The following is a 15,974-nucleotide window of genomic DNA, read 5'->3' as shown; positions in this document are numbered from 1 at the left end:
AAATGTTATCATTCAATGGCTAAGCAATTATAATGCTATGAACATTCACAATGAATGTGCTGAAATAGAAAACAGGCAAAAAGAGACATTAAAATATTACTTACAACAGCATTATTACAACGTATTTTCTTTAAAATTCCAACATGGATTTTTATCACTTCAAAAGATATACAGCATTTCCATTATATTTGCAAACTTAACCTTATACATCTTTTAAAATCTTGGAAAAATTTTAAGCAGTCTAAAAAAGCACTTAGCAAAGTTGTAAGTGTACATAATGGAACCCTATCCACTCCAGCATAACCCTTAGTCTTAGCAGAAGGCGGCTGTAAACACTCCTCACCATACAACATGCATAGACAATACTGACCTTCCTTCCCAACTGTCACGTGACTGCAAATTGTGCTTTACGATAATTAGGAAAAGCCGCAGAGATCCAGGGAGTGGCAGAAAGAGTATTTGTTTTTGAGCATTGCACAACACCACTAGATTCAAATTAGCTAACTACCTTGAATCAACTTGAGGCAAAATTTCACTGGATATTAAAAGCTTGACTCCTGGGTCACTTGATTTAGAAACAGGCTAGATAAGAGAACGGAGGCTCTCACAGAGCTGGTCCATCTGTCCTTTGCTCACAGATCAGGGATCCAGTTAGTGTAATGCACGGGTTGGCTTATTTTTGGTATGCAGTTATACCAAGAGTACATCTGATATTCAGAAAGACAAAAACAGGACAGAGTTGAAATTTAAAGTGACAATGAGCACACTCAGAGTGGTGTGATATTTGAGAAAACTTTACATACACAGAAAACAACTGCTTCATTAGTCCACCACAGAAAGCTCTTAAAACTCAACTGTTTCTCTTTTTCATTTTTTGATTAGAAGTTTATGACCATCAAAGGGTCCGACAGGTTAAAAACTATCCAGAGCCATCCTGAGGAACTGGCGTCCGGGGGGCACGAACGCACCGAACGGTGCAGCCGGGGTGGGCGGGGCCGCCCCAGCACCCAGCTCGCAGCCGCCACTCGTCTCATCAGCGCGGCTGGGGCCTGGCTGCTTCCTGGTTAAAAGAGCCATCTTACAGAACCCATCACTGTTTCAGACCAGTCACCACAATATTCAAGTAACAAGGTGTTTAAATGAGTAAGTGAAAAAACCTTTTACCTGACACTTCACACATCTATATAAAATTAAATAAAACAAACTTTTAATGCATATGCAATACAATTTGTATCTTTCAGGATTTCTAAACTAAAAGTTAAACTATCATTTGCTTCAATGGTACTATATTCTGCACAATAACTTATACTTAGGAGACATTTTCCACAAAAAAATATATATAATTATGACATTCACATTGATAATTTTTAAGAAGACACTGCATCAGAAGCAGCTGTCACTGTGGACCTTACACGTCCAACACAACCTGCTGATGCACCCAAGTCTTGATATGTTAAAAAGGGTCTTCCCTTAAATAAGACCACATCACTCAGCTTCTAAAGCTAAGTGACTTCTTGCATTTATGTCATCGCAAAGACAGTGTAATGAAGCAGTTTAAAACACAGTGCTACCTTACGCATGGAACTACACCGGTGGTGGTCAGGCCGAGACAGCTCTTCTTCCCTTCTGGCCGGGGAAAACGACACGCCCCTTCCCCGTGGAGAGGAAGCCAGAACTCAGCCGCTGTGACCCCAAGTGTGCCAGCACAGTGACCCTTCGGGACTGGAGACCACTTGGTACCAGGAACCAGGGAAGGGGACAGAGCACAGCACAGACAGAGGCCCGGCAGAGCCGGTGTGCCTGCCACGCAGCACAGGAACCGGCATCAAGCCTGCAAGCGCTGCCACACGGACTGATTCTTAAGGAAAACAGCCTGGGGGTGAAGCGGTGAACTGCCACGGCAGCAAAGTGCCTACCGCTCCCGCCAGGGGGACGGCGGTCTGGGGGAGAAGTGAGGAGATGAGCTTCAGATCAGGCCTAGGGTCCCCTTCGAGCCACGTGCAAACTTGTGCCACCTCCTCCCCAGGTTTTGCCTACCAGTGTCCAATTACGCAGCAGGCTTAGGACAAAAACAAGACCCCGAGGCGGTTACTAGTGTCGGCAAGCGGGGTGCACTGTGACTGGTGCTGCTCCTCACCTGCTCTCCCCCGCCCCGCAGGCGCCCGAGCACCGGGACAGGACAAAACTGGCCAAGTCCCAACTTATTCTTTTGAATGACCTTTCTCCAGATTTCTAAGAAAAGAAGTACAATTCCAAACAATCTAGGTTTCTTGCTGACCCTTCCTAAAGAGAAAATCAGCTAACCAAAAAAGACAAAATAAGGAGGAAAAAAAAAAAAAAAAGCAAGGTGCTTGGGATTCAAAACACATCAAATTTAATTGCATATTTCAAATTCTTAAGAATCCTGTTTATGCCTTAAAGCATCCGCATTCTTTTTCTTTTTGGTATTAAAAGTATGAAAAATATTTAATTGATGCAAAAAACAACAACAAAAGCTCCTTTGACGTATTTAGTGCAGGCTGAACTGACTGTGGAGTGAGGACCGGGTCACGTGAGAACGCAGTGTGACAGTCTACAGCCCTCAACCCCTCAGGAAGTCCACGGTGGTCTGGCAACACAACAGAAGCGATTCTGGAAGTTTCAGAACATTTATTAGACATTTTTACTTGTTCCCAGTCCAACCCAAAGGCATTACATACCACTTTGGAGATTGTTTCTTTCCATCTTGGTCTCACTAGAACCAATAAACTGACACTTCTGTCCTGGACTGTAATGTTAGAAGAGAGGGTGGCGTTCATGTGCTCACACCAGTGTCTGAAGGACAGAGGCCAGCATGGAGTGACAGGTGGAAGGCCAGGCACACCAAGAGGATGGGGAACAAATGCACAGCTTTCATAAAACCACCACCAGCTGTTCTAACACCTTCATCACTGCGCTAACCTGACGTTTAAAATCCGTGTTCTGTCAAGAATCTGCAGCAAGTTCTCCCCTATCTCCTAATCTCAATGATGTCATCTTTGGCAAGCAATAAACCTTAAAGAAGAAATAAGACACTAAAACAGAAAAAAGGGCTGATAACATGGTTGCCAAAAGGAGAAGGCACCAATTCCAAATGTACAAGCACCAGGTACAGTGGTACAGACCAGATCTCTTGGAGCTGGGGGTGGGGGCGGGGGGGTCAGGAAAAGATGGGGTGGCGCCCATCCTGGGATGACAATGCTGAGAGCTGAAGGCAGAGTGTTGAGGTCCACGTTCCCTTTAAGCTACAGTGTCCAAGGACAGTCACTGTGGGTGAGCTTTCTACCACTCGGAGAGGGGGAAGGAAGAGATTTAAGCCAACTAAATTTATAAACCATAATTATACCTACATCTAGGGAAACGTGAGTTGTATCAGGACGTTTGGCACAACAGAGGTTATAATGCAGGATGCCAATATGCTCTGATTCCCAAAGAAGCATGACACCACTTAGGTGGATGCCTCAGAAAAGGACAAGGGGCACTCTCTAGAAGGCCAACAGGGTCAGTTACTGAAATGATACTATGCACAAAGTAGAGATTGCAGGCCATGCAGGAACGGAGTCGTGCCTTCGGAGTCGACTACCTGTTCTGAAGCTGCTGAAGGGGCCCAGGCGCTTCGACCAAGGCGGCGGTCCCCAGGTCCCCAGAGTGGCAGGAGGCTGCAGGCACGGGAGTCCCCAGCACTCAGGCAGAGTGAGTGAGAGGTGCGGCAGAGCTCTCTGGGGAGTGGCGCCAAAGTGGAGGGACGAGCAAAGAATTAAGGCAGATGGAGCACAGGACTGGAAGTGTATGCCTTTTTTGGTAATAGCTGCTTGTCCACGAAGATGTGATGCAGATGGCTAGGGGACGTCTTGTAATACCTGAATCCTGGACAGTCGTCCATACCAAGTGCTCAAAGCTACCGGAGTTTCTCATGAGGCAGATGCGTATCTGACATCAAGAACAGGAGCAACCTGAGAGGAGGAGGAGAAAACAGAATCAGAGAGCAGGTAACACGTGCAGAAAGCGGGAGGGGGTGTGGGGAGGCCCCCTCCCCGTCCTGCAAACACCTCAGGGCAGGGCCCCTGCGGGGTGGAGGCGGCTGCGCCCAGGGCGGGGCAGGAGCATGGCCTCTGCTCAGTCCTGGCCCTGCCACTTCCCAGCTGCGGGTCCTTGGATGAGTCATCATTTCTTTCTGAGCTTCAGTTTCCTTGTCAGCAGAATGTACACAGTAACGATGCCTACTTCACAGGATGAAATAAAACCCCCTGAAAGTGCACCCTGGCACCGCACCTGGCAGACAACGCTCAGGTGTGGCAGCACTGGCGGGAGGGACGCCGCACACCTGCCCCACACCTGCTGGGGAACAGGAGACACCTGGGATCACAGGGTCTTCATAGCCTTTCTTGACCCCCCTCACTTTTCAAGACTGACCCCCGGACCCAAACCTGACAGTCATCCGGCATCCCAGAGCCCACTGCTGCCCTCCGGCTGTCTCACTACCAAGGAAACAACAGCTAAGAGTCCATAGCCTGCAAACAGAACAGCTGTGTCTTCAGGTGAAATCCCACTTGCGAGAACTGCTGTTAGTCAACCCAGGAGGCTTCCTAGTACAGTCATTCTGCAGTTTCAGGTGAGAGTCTTCACCTCCCATCCAGTCATCTTCAGCATCTCTCTGTGCCTTCCCGACTCCCACTGTACTCCATCCGTGGCCACCCCAGAGGACGCTGAGTCTCAAAAGCTCAACCCTCTTGGGCTACTCTCCCTCTCTGGCTCTGAAGGAAACAGGCCTTGGATGACAGACTGCTTGGTTAGCAGAACCAGGGCGCCCCCTCGGTCTGCGCTGCGTGACACAAAACCCGAGGGCAGGCGGGACGCAGCAGGCACCTCTCTGAGCTGCTGACTCCACAGGGGAAACGAGAGGAAACTACAAAGACTCTGAGTCCTGAGCTCTGATGAACAGACAATTAGCCCGTTCCCTTAGGCCCTTGGTGGACCAGAGAAGCAGCTGGTCCTTACAGATTAATTTCCTTCTGCAAACTAACATATGAAGAACAGAAAACCAGGGTGGTGGGGCAGGAGGGCTGGTGCTGTAAGCAGCACAGAAAGAAAGGGACAAAGAAAAGGAAACACAGGCGTGCACGTGTGTGTGCGCGCGTGCGTGAGAGACAGACAGACAAGAGTTGTTAACTGACTAAAAAAGTGAAAAAATTTTCAAGGTGATAAAAAGAGTATACATTCAAGTTAAGTTAGCTAATTCCATTCCTTCCAAAGAGAAGGCTGGGTAAACAGACACACAGGGGATGAGTCACCACAGAGAGGGAAGGCCTGCTGCTCGGTGGGGGTCAGCACCCCTGCCCTGCTACCAGAGGCTGGGGAGGAAGGTACAGGGGCGCTCTGATGTGCAAGCAACATGGTAAGTGGGCCGCCAAGGATGGACCTTCTGGACTAACAAGAAAGGGGGAAACGTTAGCTCGCTTATCTCAGGCAGTAAATGAACCAGGCATAAGAAAATGCAGAAAGGTGGCTGCGAAGAGTTGGCATCATGGTGGTGATGACTCCTGGTCCTAAACATACCAGCACTGTTTCTCTCCTAACCCTGCCTGCGTGGGCTCTCATTACATCTGAAGAGAGAGGAGACCACAGTGTCCTATTATTTCTGCTTCTAGGACTCAAGTTGGAAAACACATGTTGAAGGGAGCTTTCACTCTTGCACATTCTAATGTTCCTTCCCCAGTGATCCTGTTTTTTCAAAGCTGCCTAAATTGAGTCCAAGACTTCAGGGAAGTTAATTTGTTGCTAAAGGGGCAACCAGCACTCAGACAAAACCACTGCGGAAAGAGGAAACCCCTGTGTCTTGCTAACATGCTACCACATCCCAGGGTTGCAGGCTGGGCAGGCCCTGCCCGAGTGTAACTCCGGGAACCACTGGCATAGTCAGATTTTGTACACTGACTACAAAGATTTTCTGGTAGAAGGCTCTAAAGAGTCTAATTCTAGCAAAATCAGTGTGTTTCAACACTCTTCTGACAGATGCAGGTGTCCTGAGGCCCTTTTCCAGGCTGGCACGGAGGCACTGCGCGGACTGGTGGAGCCCCGCCTGGCGGGGGGGGGGGGGGGTGTCTTCCTCACAAGGTACTCCCAGGCCCCGGTCAGCAGGGGTCTCCCTCCTGACCTGCTTCTACAGACTGGGGCTCAGAGCAAACTGACAGCACAGACAATATAAAAGAGGTGATTTCAAATCATTCCTGCCCGGTTTGGGGAGTTAATCCTTAAATCACCATGTCAATGAACAAATTCAAATGCAAAGTGAATGGCTATTAACTCTTACCTGCCCAGCCCTGTGGAGCAGGCAGGCCAGGCTAGACAGGGACCTGGCCGGCAACCCTGTCACAGGAAGCAGGGAGGCAGGAGACGGGTCCCGCAGCCTCAGTCATCTCCCTCCCTAATCCGTGCTAACTGGGCTGATGAAGTCAGCGTAGCCACCCAGGAGATTCTGAGGTTCCAGCCAGCCTCAGGCCCGGCAACCCCGAGCAGCCAGCAGCAGGGCTCTGGACTGGACAGCCGAGAGACCTGGAGCTCCCGGTGCGCCAGCTGTGAGGGCCCACCAGGAAATTCACTAACCTCACAATGAGACGACATCACATTTACAGGACTGAACTTTACTGATACTCAAGGCATTTCTAACTTTATGTTTCACGGCGGGAACTTTACTATACTTAGGAAAATACTGGTAATGTGAAATATTCAGTGGCTGGAGGAAACCAGGACGCAATTAAGAATTTGTCCAGGAATTAAAATGTGAATAATACACGTAGTGTCCCAAAACTGACTGCCGACAACACATGTTAGAGCAAACTGACAACAGGTCAAAGTCACATTACTGACACAGCTGAAACCCAGAAGTGTCCCTGCAGCTGAGAAAGGCCGTCAGGACCCGCGTGCTGACCACCAGCCTGGCAGAGAAGAGCTCACGTGGTCTCAAACTTACCTCGTCTTCCTCTTCAGGCATCTTGATGGGATTATCTGGGGACTTCACAGGTTTCTGGTTACTGGGTCCATTGGTTTCTTCTTTCCCATGTTCTGCCTCCCATTCTTGCAAAACTTCATCTATGTTGAAGCGGCGTCGATAATTTACAAAAAAGTTTTTCACCTGTACCACTGATTTGTTCCCAATGACATCTGAGATTGCCTGAAAATCTCGGCCGTATTTCCTGATGGCTAAGGATATAAGAAAGCATTTTTTTCAATACAAGAGAAAAACAATTCAAAGCCACACACACAGTTGAGACTTAATCCTTATCCAGGTAAGAAAACACAGGCTTTTAATAGCAGGCACTGTCTCAGAGCAGTGCACCAGTGGGAGGGAGAGAGCTCAGTGCCAATGACTGACCACGAGCCTGCCCCTTCTCATCACATGACCCACGGTGACTTGTCAGCCAGCTATGACCCCATGCTGTGGACAGTCTGTATTCCCCAGGGCCAGAACATCTCCAATCTCACAACCCCAGCACTCAATCTGTGTTTTCTGACTACTCAGAATCCAACAAACAAACAGCTGCTAACGTGAAATACTCGCACCTCCAGACACTGAGGCTTCCAGATGAATTTTTAAATCTCGTGAGACAACAGGAAAGGAAAAAAGTTAAAGCCCAAAAGGGAATGCAGTAATTTGGCTAAAATGAGGTCCATGAGAAGAATGTAACCCTCCATGACCGTTTCAACATGGTGTCATGCTGGGAGCAGGACGGGGCTAGCTCTTCCCTAAAAGCAGCACGGGCCCGCAGCTCCTTCTAAGAGACTGTGTGCGTACCTTGCACGGCGAGAAGCTGCTCCTCCGTGGTCCACCGGGCGTTGCACTTCTGAGCGACCTGGGAGCCAAAGGAGCCGCGTTAGCACGCAGCACTGGACACCAGCGTGTCCTCAGGAGGGCTAACGGGTCTTCTCCTCGCATCAGAATTTGAACATCAACCAGATTTATAAAATTATGCCTATACTTCTCCTTCTAAGAGATGTGTATTACAGATGTATTACACAGATAGCAAATTCTTAAACACATAAAAGTGTGTGGGGTATGACTTCAAAGATGATGTTAACATAATCCTACCTCTGGAAGTCGATATGATTCTATTCCACCATCAAGTTTCTCTTTGAGGGCACTGTTCGTCTGTTTAATGTTCTGAATCTAAGAAAGAGAAGGTTTTCATTTTAAAAATGAAAAACTTGTATAAAGGTATGAAAAGAAAACAGAACTAAGAAAGCCAAAAGAAACAAAAAACCAAGAGGGAAAGGTCCCTGACGTGCAGTGGAGCCACGGTCTGAGGTCCCCACAGCACCTCCGAGAGCATCTAACTGGATGTTTAGCTGACTTGCTCAGGGCACCAGACAAGGGACGACACAACCAAGAAGGAAGGGATGGTGGTAAAACAGCCCTGTGTACACAACCCTGTTCCTCCACTTCCTACCAGGTGACGCCTAAGTGACAGAATGCATGTCTGGGGTCTGACACACAAGATAGGTGATGTCTGGCCCCCACCAGGGCCAGGCTGGGCAGGGAAGGCAGAGTGAAGACAGAAGAGGCACAGGGCTCGGGCGAGTCTCACAGAGCCTAAGCCACACACTAGGGTAGGCAGCCACCCACCTTGCAGGCTTCTTTAAAGGGGAGAAAAAAGAAAGCAGTATGTCAGTTTTCCATCACCCTAATTTTGAGCACCTGTAGCGTCTTCATTTTCTCCAAATTATCTTTTCCACATTCTTGCTTTGACACAACAGACCTAATCTTTCACCACCCTGGCCTAATCAAAACAAAGACACAATCAGCACCAAGCACGCAGTCAATCCGCGGCCGCTCCCAAATTCCGTAAGGACTGGGAATGGGCCGGGTGGCTGAGGAGGACCCTTCCCGCAGGGGCGCCCCTGTGCCAAGCACTGGGGGACTCGGGCTCCGCCAGTGTTCATTTCTAGTAGTCACTTGAGCAAATAAGAAAGCAAGAGGAGGAATAGGTTCATTTTCCCAAGTCAACCATCAAAGACACTCATGAGCAGAAAGTGCCCCTGAAAGCAGAAATCTTACGAAGTGAATGAAGAAAAAGGCAGGAATTTCAGAGGTAGGGAGGGGGTGGGCGGTGAGTGGGGATGGTGGTGAAGGATACCATCATATGGACACTTTTAAACAATTCTCCGTCTTAAAAAAAAACTTTTTATAGATACACAATTCTTAAAAACTCCACTTCCAAGTATTTACATTTCACAGAATTCCAGTTGCACACATCCTTTCCTCCTATGTTTTACTTCTTCTAGAAGGTTTAAAAGGGAGGGGAGTGCATGCAGGAAAAATTTTCCATGCTATGGGACAGGTGGCCAAGTACATAAGACCAGAAACTGAGCCTGCTGGCCACTGATGAGGGCCTCAAAGCCCCCCAGAAATGCAGCCTATGCCAAGTCTTTCTGAATCGATGCCACAGCAGAACATAAAAACAGAAAAGAAAAATCTCAGACACGTGCACAAAATTTACAGTAAAACCATAAACCAGGACCCTGCTTTAGTGAAATTGTAGTTTACTTTATTTTGAAAAGGCACAAATCAGAAAATACTTGAAATTCACTCACAATAAGTTCTCAGGAAAGTAATTCCAAGCGCTCAGACCAGCATTACCTAACAGCACTCCCTCTGATGATAAAAATACTCTAAAGCTGTGCTGCTTGATACAGGAGCCACTAGCCACGTGTTGCCACGAAGCACTTAACACGTGGTTTATTCAACTGAGGAATCAAAATTTTAAATTTTTTTATTTTAATTAATCCAAACTTAATTTAAATACCACACATGGCCGCTGGTTACCATACAGAACAGCAGCATCTTGGACTCCTCCTGCTCAGAGTTCTCAGTTACCAACAACCCATAAAATATTGCAAGGCACTCAGATTATGTTCCCTGAACTCTCCACAGGCTCAAAACTAGGCCTAGAAACTTCCAACACGGAATCAGCAAGTTCTCAGAAGTCAGGGGTCTAGAACACTACACGTCCCCAAGCATTCCTGTTACTACGTGACTATTCATTCCAGCTGGTCATTTATAACATGTGGTACAAAACAGAGTGTATACACACCCTGCATTGGGATTGTGTAAAAAGCATTTTGTCCTTTAAGTCAATGGAAGCACAGAGACTGAATGAACGGCCACAAGGCAAAACACCCGCGAATTCTGAACCAGAAGTTTGCTCTCAAGTCTCACTTACCTGCATGTCCGCTTCTAGTCATTTTCCAAATTAGAAATGTCCAAGTCTTTACTAGTCAGAACAAGAACAGGGCTCAGCGGCCAGCATCATGCCAGTGGAAAGGAAGCCAGAGTGGCAACAAGATGGGTGAGAAACAGGACACCAAGTAATCGGCATTTAAGGAAAAAAAACTAGAAAAGCAGTTGACTTGTCCTGCAGCTCACCGGGAGCGCCCTGTTGAACATGGCTTCTCTGCTCTCCTCTGCTGAGTGTCAGTGACTCCTCTGCTGTCAGGCCTTTCACTGGGTCCGCTCAGAAAGACCACTGCGGCAGGTGCGGCCTGCTGGCTGGCCCCGCAGAAACTGCTCCCAGCCCCGTCTCCCAGGCCTCCGACAGCGGCTGGGCCTCCCTCGGGGCTAGGAGGAGCCGGGCTGCTCTGGCACAGTTAGGAGCTCATGGTCAGGGGAAAGCTTTTCCTGCTAAAAGGGACAGAGGGCCAGCTCCGCCTCCGTGCCCTCCGCTCACTGCCCTGACTGCAGATGCAAAGGTGGCAGAATGGCTCCTGTGGCTTCCAACATGAGGCCACAGGCAAGGGGAAAAGCCTAGGAGCCTGGAACTAGCAGGGAAACCCTGAGGGCATCACTTGACAGACAAAGTGACACCAGCAGCCTCTCATGCTGGAATTTCTTGCTATTTGATAAAAATAAATCCTTCACTGTTTAAGCTGCTGTGGGTCAGATGGACACTTCCCTGACACACTGCCCCGCCGGGGCCCCGGAGGAAACATCCACATGTGATCGGCCGCCAGGAGCGCGGCTGGCAGCAGCCCTAAGAGGCTGCAGGAGTAACGACCTAGAAAGCCGGGCTCCAGGCCATCTCTCCTCAACAGCTACCTTCAAACAACAAATCTCTGCTCTCGACCCTGCTCTGAACACCACAGGCTCTCTACCTGCCACACTGCAGAGTCCAACCCCTCAGGGAAGAAAGCATCTCTCCCGCCACGTACCGCCCCCAGCAGCAGGCGCGGGGCATGCGCTTGGCGGGGGAGCAGAGGAGGGTGAAAAGGACCAGGCCCCAGCAGAGCGCTCCTGCCGGCAGGGCTCCCGCACGCATCCTATAAGACCAGGCAGGCGAGGATTAATCTCCTCATCTGAAAAGAGGCCCAGGAAGGTTAAGTGATTGTCCTAAGATTAGAATGCAGCTGTGCCGGCGGCCAGGACCAGAAGCCAATCGCCGAGTCCACAGGGCCTGCTGGGTCCTGGTCTGCACCGCGGCCTCCGCGGGGACAGATGGGCCTCAGTCCCCAGTTTCCCCTATCGTCCAGGAAACCACCTTTCAAGGGAACCACCAAGATCAACAAACCAAAAGCAGCAAAAATTACAAGGAAACCACCAGTCCACAATTCCCCTTGAATTTGGGAGGGGGGCGTGATGACCAGAGAAAGAACAGCACTGAGCCCCTGAGCCGACTGGTCAGTTTACACGCACTCTGCAAAATCAGGTTGCAATGATGACCCACTTCTCATACCAGGCACAAATAACTAGGAAAGGGTTAATTTTAAAAACAGTATTCTTTACAAGAGCACCAAACAAGTAGCAAACATCGAGGAATAAAGGAAGTACAAGACGTGTTTGCAGAAACAACAGAACACTGGAAGAAATTAAAGACCTCAGGGGATGTATCATGTTCATGGATCTGAAAATGTTCGTTCTCCATTTTGATCTGTTGAGTAAATACAATCCCAATCAAAATTCTAGCAGAACTGTTTTTCTGGAAATTGAGAAAGTGATTCTAAGTTTCATATGGAAATACAAAGGCCAGGAACAGCCAAGACAGCCCTGGAGGAGTTATACTATCAGCTACCTAGATTCACAGCCTAGGTGCAACTAAGCCCGCGTGGCGCTGGCGAAGAAACAGGCCAAAGGCACCCGAGGGCTCCAAACCTGACCCATACATGTAACGGACAACGGACACCAGAACTAAAGGTCCCACCTCCGCAACAGGGAAAGGCTAGTCTCTGAATAAATAGTCCCTGGTTAACGAGATATCTATATGAAAAGAAGTCTGACCCTACACGTAACCACACACAAAGGAAAACACTGCCAGGCTGACTGAAGATCAGGAGGTAAAAGGCAAAGCTACAGTTAAGTGATGTGTGAGAGCGTTGTCAGGACTTTAGGGGAGGTTCTGAACAGACTCAGAGCACAAGTGATGTGTGAGAGCGTCGTCAGGACTTTAGGGGAGGTTCTGAACAGACTCAGAGCACAAGTGATGTGTGAGAGCATTGTCACGACTTTAGGGGAGGTTCTGAACAGACTCACAGAGCACAAACTACAAAAGGCAAGAATGAGAAACCGGACCACCTTAAAATTAAGAATTTCTCCTGAAAAGACACTTCAAAGAGTGAAAAGGAAGGAAGGCCTCAGAACGTGGAAACAGAATTTCCCCACACCCCACCCACAATTCCAGAATGGTGGGCGAAGATGCTGCTGGTGGGTAAAGGCCAGAGATGCAGCTAAACATCATACAACACACAGAACACAGTTCACCCCTCCCCACCAAAGAACTATCCAGCCCCAAACGCCCACAGTGCTACAGTTAGGAAGGCCTGATGTAGCTCAAACACAACTCATCAGCTGGCAGGGCCGCTTTGGAACCCTGTCTGGCATTGTTTTCTAATGCTGGATATAGGCATGTTCTATAGCCCAGCAGTCGCACTCTCAGGTAAGTACCCCACAAAAATGCACACACCATGCACCAAGAGTCATACAGAAGAACGTTCACGTCAACACCATGTGTAACAGTCAGAAATGGGAAACAGCCTGGACGTCCAGTAAAAGTGAAACGGAGGATCTGCCGTGTATTCATACATCAACGAGAGAGAGCGAGAGCTGTGGCTCGGAATTCCATGGATGGGTCTCACGTGCCGAATAAAAGCCAGACACAAAACACACACAGACACACACATACCCTTTATTGTTATGCTTAGATAAACTCCAAAAATGGATACAAATAGTGTATGGCTTTAAAAGTCAGAACAGTGGCCACATCCTCGGAGAAGGCAGGTAAGGGACGAGAGGGGCACAAGCACGTGTGTGCGGCAATGACACACTTCTCCAGCGGAGCAGTGACCGGGGTGGGGGACACGGGCTCTATAGGCAACGCTCCACCTCCTGATCCAGACCCAGTCACCTGCGTGTGCTCACATTATGGAAACATACTGAGATGCATACACATACACACCACCTAAAGTCAGTGGGCCAGTACCTATTAAGGCCTCCCGTCCAACTCCTAAGAAACAGAATGCCCTTCTGAGATCTGTGGAACGAGAGCCCCACGTGCAGGAAGGTAAGACACGCCCAAAGTGCCAGTGAGCTCTTTCACAGGTACCTGTCGCTTGACTGAGACCAGCTCCATGTCCAGCTGTCGCAGCACTGTGGCAGCAGCAGTGGCGTTGGCAGAAACAGCCTCTACATCCTCCTGAGAAAGAAACATTCCTTTTGGAGGTTTCCTCTTTGCTCTGTTTTTGGCTTGTGTACTATGCTTCTCTTTTTTGATCTGAGGAACTGTCTCAGTAGGGGGCACCTGCACGATACACATATTTGATAAATGAGAAACTAAAACCATTAAAATGCCAAATGAACAGTACTAAGCATATTTTCTTAACACAGCTCCAAACAATCTAAGACAAACACCACACTGCACCACAGTTACCACCTACAGACTCGAATACACGGTTAACAGACAAGATCACTGGCCACTGCACTTTGCTAAATGAACCCTTTAAAGTGGATGCCATTTCCTTCCTGCAGATACATCCTGGTCCTAGAAGCCTCTGACAATAAGCACTCCCAGCTTCCTGCAGTAATACAGAAGAAAAACAATCTGTATTCCCTTCCAGTGAGCTTCATGTGTATGAATAAGGAGTTACTTTATCCTAACAGTCCCTAACAATGTAGACAGACACACGGCCACAGAAAGAAAAGAGAAACACGATTCAGCACATGTATAAAGATCCAGTTAAAGCTTTACAGACATTTATAAAAACATAAACTTCAATATGAAACCATGACTTTTTGATACACTTTATTTGATGACACAACTTTTAGGACAACTGTGTAACTTGCTTCAAGAAATATGTGCTGTCATTTTTAAATGCATGACTGCTGCTCATTTTTTTAAAGTGCTTTCTTTAAAATCAAAACCCTTGGAAATGAAATGCAATAAAATGTTGCCAAGGAAAGAGTAACCATTTTAAGAATAAGAAATTTTGGTTAATTGTTCATAATCTCATCGTGTTAGTGTATTAACATTTGCTGATAAAGCTGAAAATATGTTCAGGCTTTTTACTTCATATTTTAAAAGACTGAGGTAAAAAGACCATGCAAACTATGATGGCAGCAATAAGCTCTTGAACAAGTGGTAATGAACAACACATAAAAATATTAATAGGCAATAAACTATGCTCGATAATATTAGTGAGGACCACCTACTGACCATGTGTCTGTTTCAGTAACAATTTGATTCATAAAGAAACTAATATTCAACCATTTTCTGTTTAAATCAGATATTGTGCTATATACCTAAGAATTACAGAAATTAAAATAAATTCAAGCCTCTTCTCTTTCATTTAAAACATTCCACTGAAGAACCTAATAAGTAACAATGCATCACAACGAAGCTTACTAAACACTGCAGGTGCAATCTGATTTCCCAAACAATCTAATTTAGCTAATCCTTAAAACGGTCTTGTTATTTGGGCACTCATATGAATTATCCAGAAAGAATTACTGGCTTCCTACTTGATAAAACTGATCATACCAAAAGAAGCCTTAAAATTATATCTAGAACACTTTGACACAGTTCAACTTCCAGAAATTAATTCTAATGAAAAAAGTTAAGTGCACAAATATGTAGTTATAAGACCAGCATTTCAGCATTATTTATAACAGCAAAAGCCAAGGGGGAGAAGTCTGTAAAAACCTGTGTAAGATTAATTAACTCAGTTATGAAAGATCTGTATGATGGCATAACATACAGCTATGCATACAAATATATTTGACATAAAAATACGCTCATGGTAGAGTAAATTGATTTGTTTTGTTTTTGTTTGTTTTTTTTTTTTTTTAAGGGGGATAATTAGGTTTATTTATTTATCTTTAGAGGAGGTACTAGGGATTAAACCCAGGAACTTGTGCGTGCTAAGCATGTGCTCTACCATATCCCCCACGGTAGAGTAAATTTAAAAGGTTATAAAAATTATATATTAAGACCCCATTTAATATTTTTTAAGAGTATAGATTCAGAATTATGTATAAAGGCATATATACTTACAGAGGTCATCTGGAAAGAGTCCCCAAATGTTAACAGTGGTTACGAGAGATGATACTACAAATCATTTTGTTTAGCTACATTTCCTACTTGTCTACAGAAAGCACATATTATTGGTATAATTTTAAAGTAAGGTACGTCTAGTCCTTTTTGTTTTCCATTCCTAAAATAGCTGTTCTCATACTTTAGACTCTTCTGAGATAGAGAAGCCTTTGAGATTTTACTAAAACTAAAGACTCTGCCTTTAGAAAAACGTGTGAACACAAGTCGCAGCCACGCTGGCATTCAGTGCACCAGCCTGAACTGAGGGGCTGACGGGCACCGGATAGGCTAAGGACCTCTTTCCTTCAGGTGCGATGTGTATCCATCAGGGACCTGATGCAGGCAGTTCTGTGCTGCGGGGGTTCCCAGTGGGCCACAGAGCTCCGG

At 47.0% G+C, this 15,974-nt stretch overlaps 1 protein-coding gene across 1 annotated transcript in view; it reads right to left on the bottom strand.

Annotated features, from left to right (window-relative positions):
* Window positions 1-2,629: 2,629 nt before the first annotated feature.
* RCOR1 (REST corepressor 1) overlaps window positions 2,630-15,974 on the bottom strand; it is a 102,264-nt gene continuing 88,919 nt past the window's right edge. Inside the window, exons 8-12 of the mRNA XM_031454373.2 lie at window positions 13,605-13,799; window positions 8,105-8,182; window positions 7,811-7,868; window positions 6,989-7,218; window positions 2,630-3,971 (exon numbers count right to left, since the gene is read on the bottom strand). Of these exons, the coding sequence (XP_031310233.2) occupies window positions 3,930-3,971; window positions 6,989-7,218; window positions 7,811-7,868; window positions 8,105-8,182; window positions 13,605-13,799 (603 nt within the window). The 3' untranslated portion in view covers window positions 2,630-3,929. The remainder of the gene's footprint in view (window positions 3,972-6,988; window positions 7,219-7,810; window positions 7,869-8,104; window positions 8,183-13,604; window positions 13,800-15,974) is intronic.

Source organism: Camelus dromedarius, chromosome 5 (assembly GCF_036321535.1).
Source record: "Camelus dromedarius isolate mCamDro1 chromosome 5, mCamDro1.pat, whole genome shotgun sequence".
Lineage (NCBI taxonomy): Eukaryota > Metazoa > Chordata > Mammalia > Artiodactyla > Camelidae > Camelus > Camelus dromedarius.
Note: the sequence above shows the minus strand (reverse complement) of the source record. Positions and strands in the feature narration are given on the sequence as shown.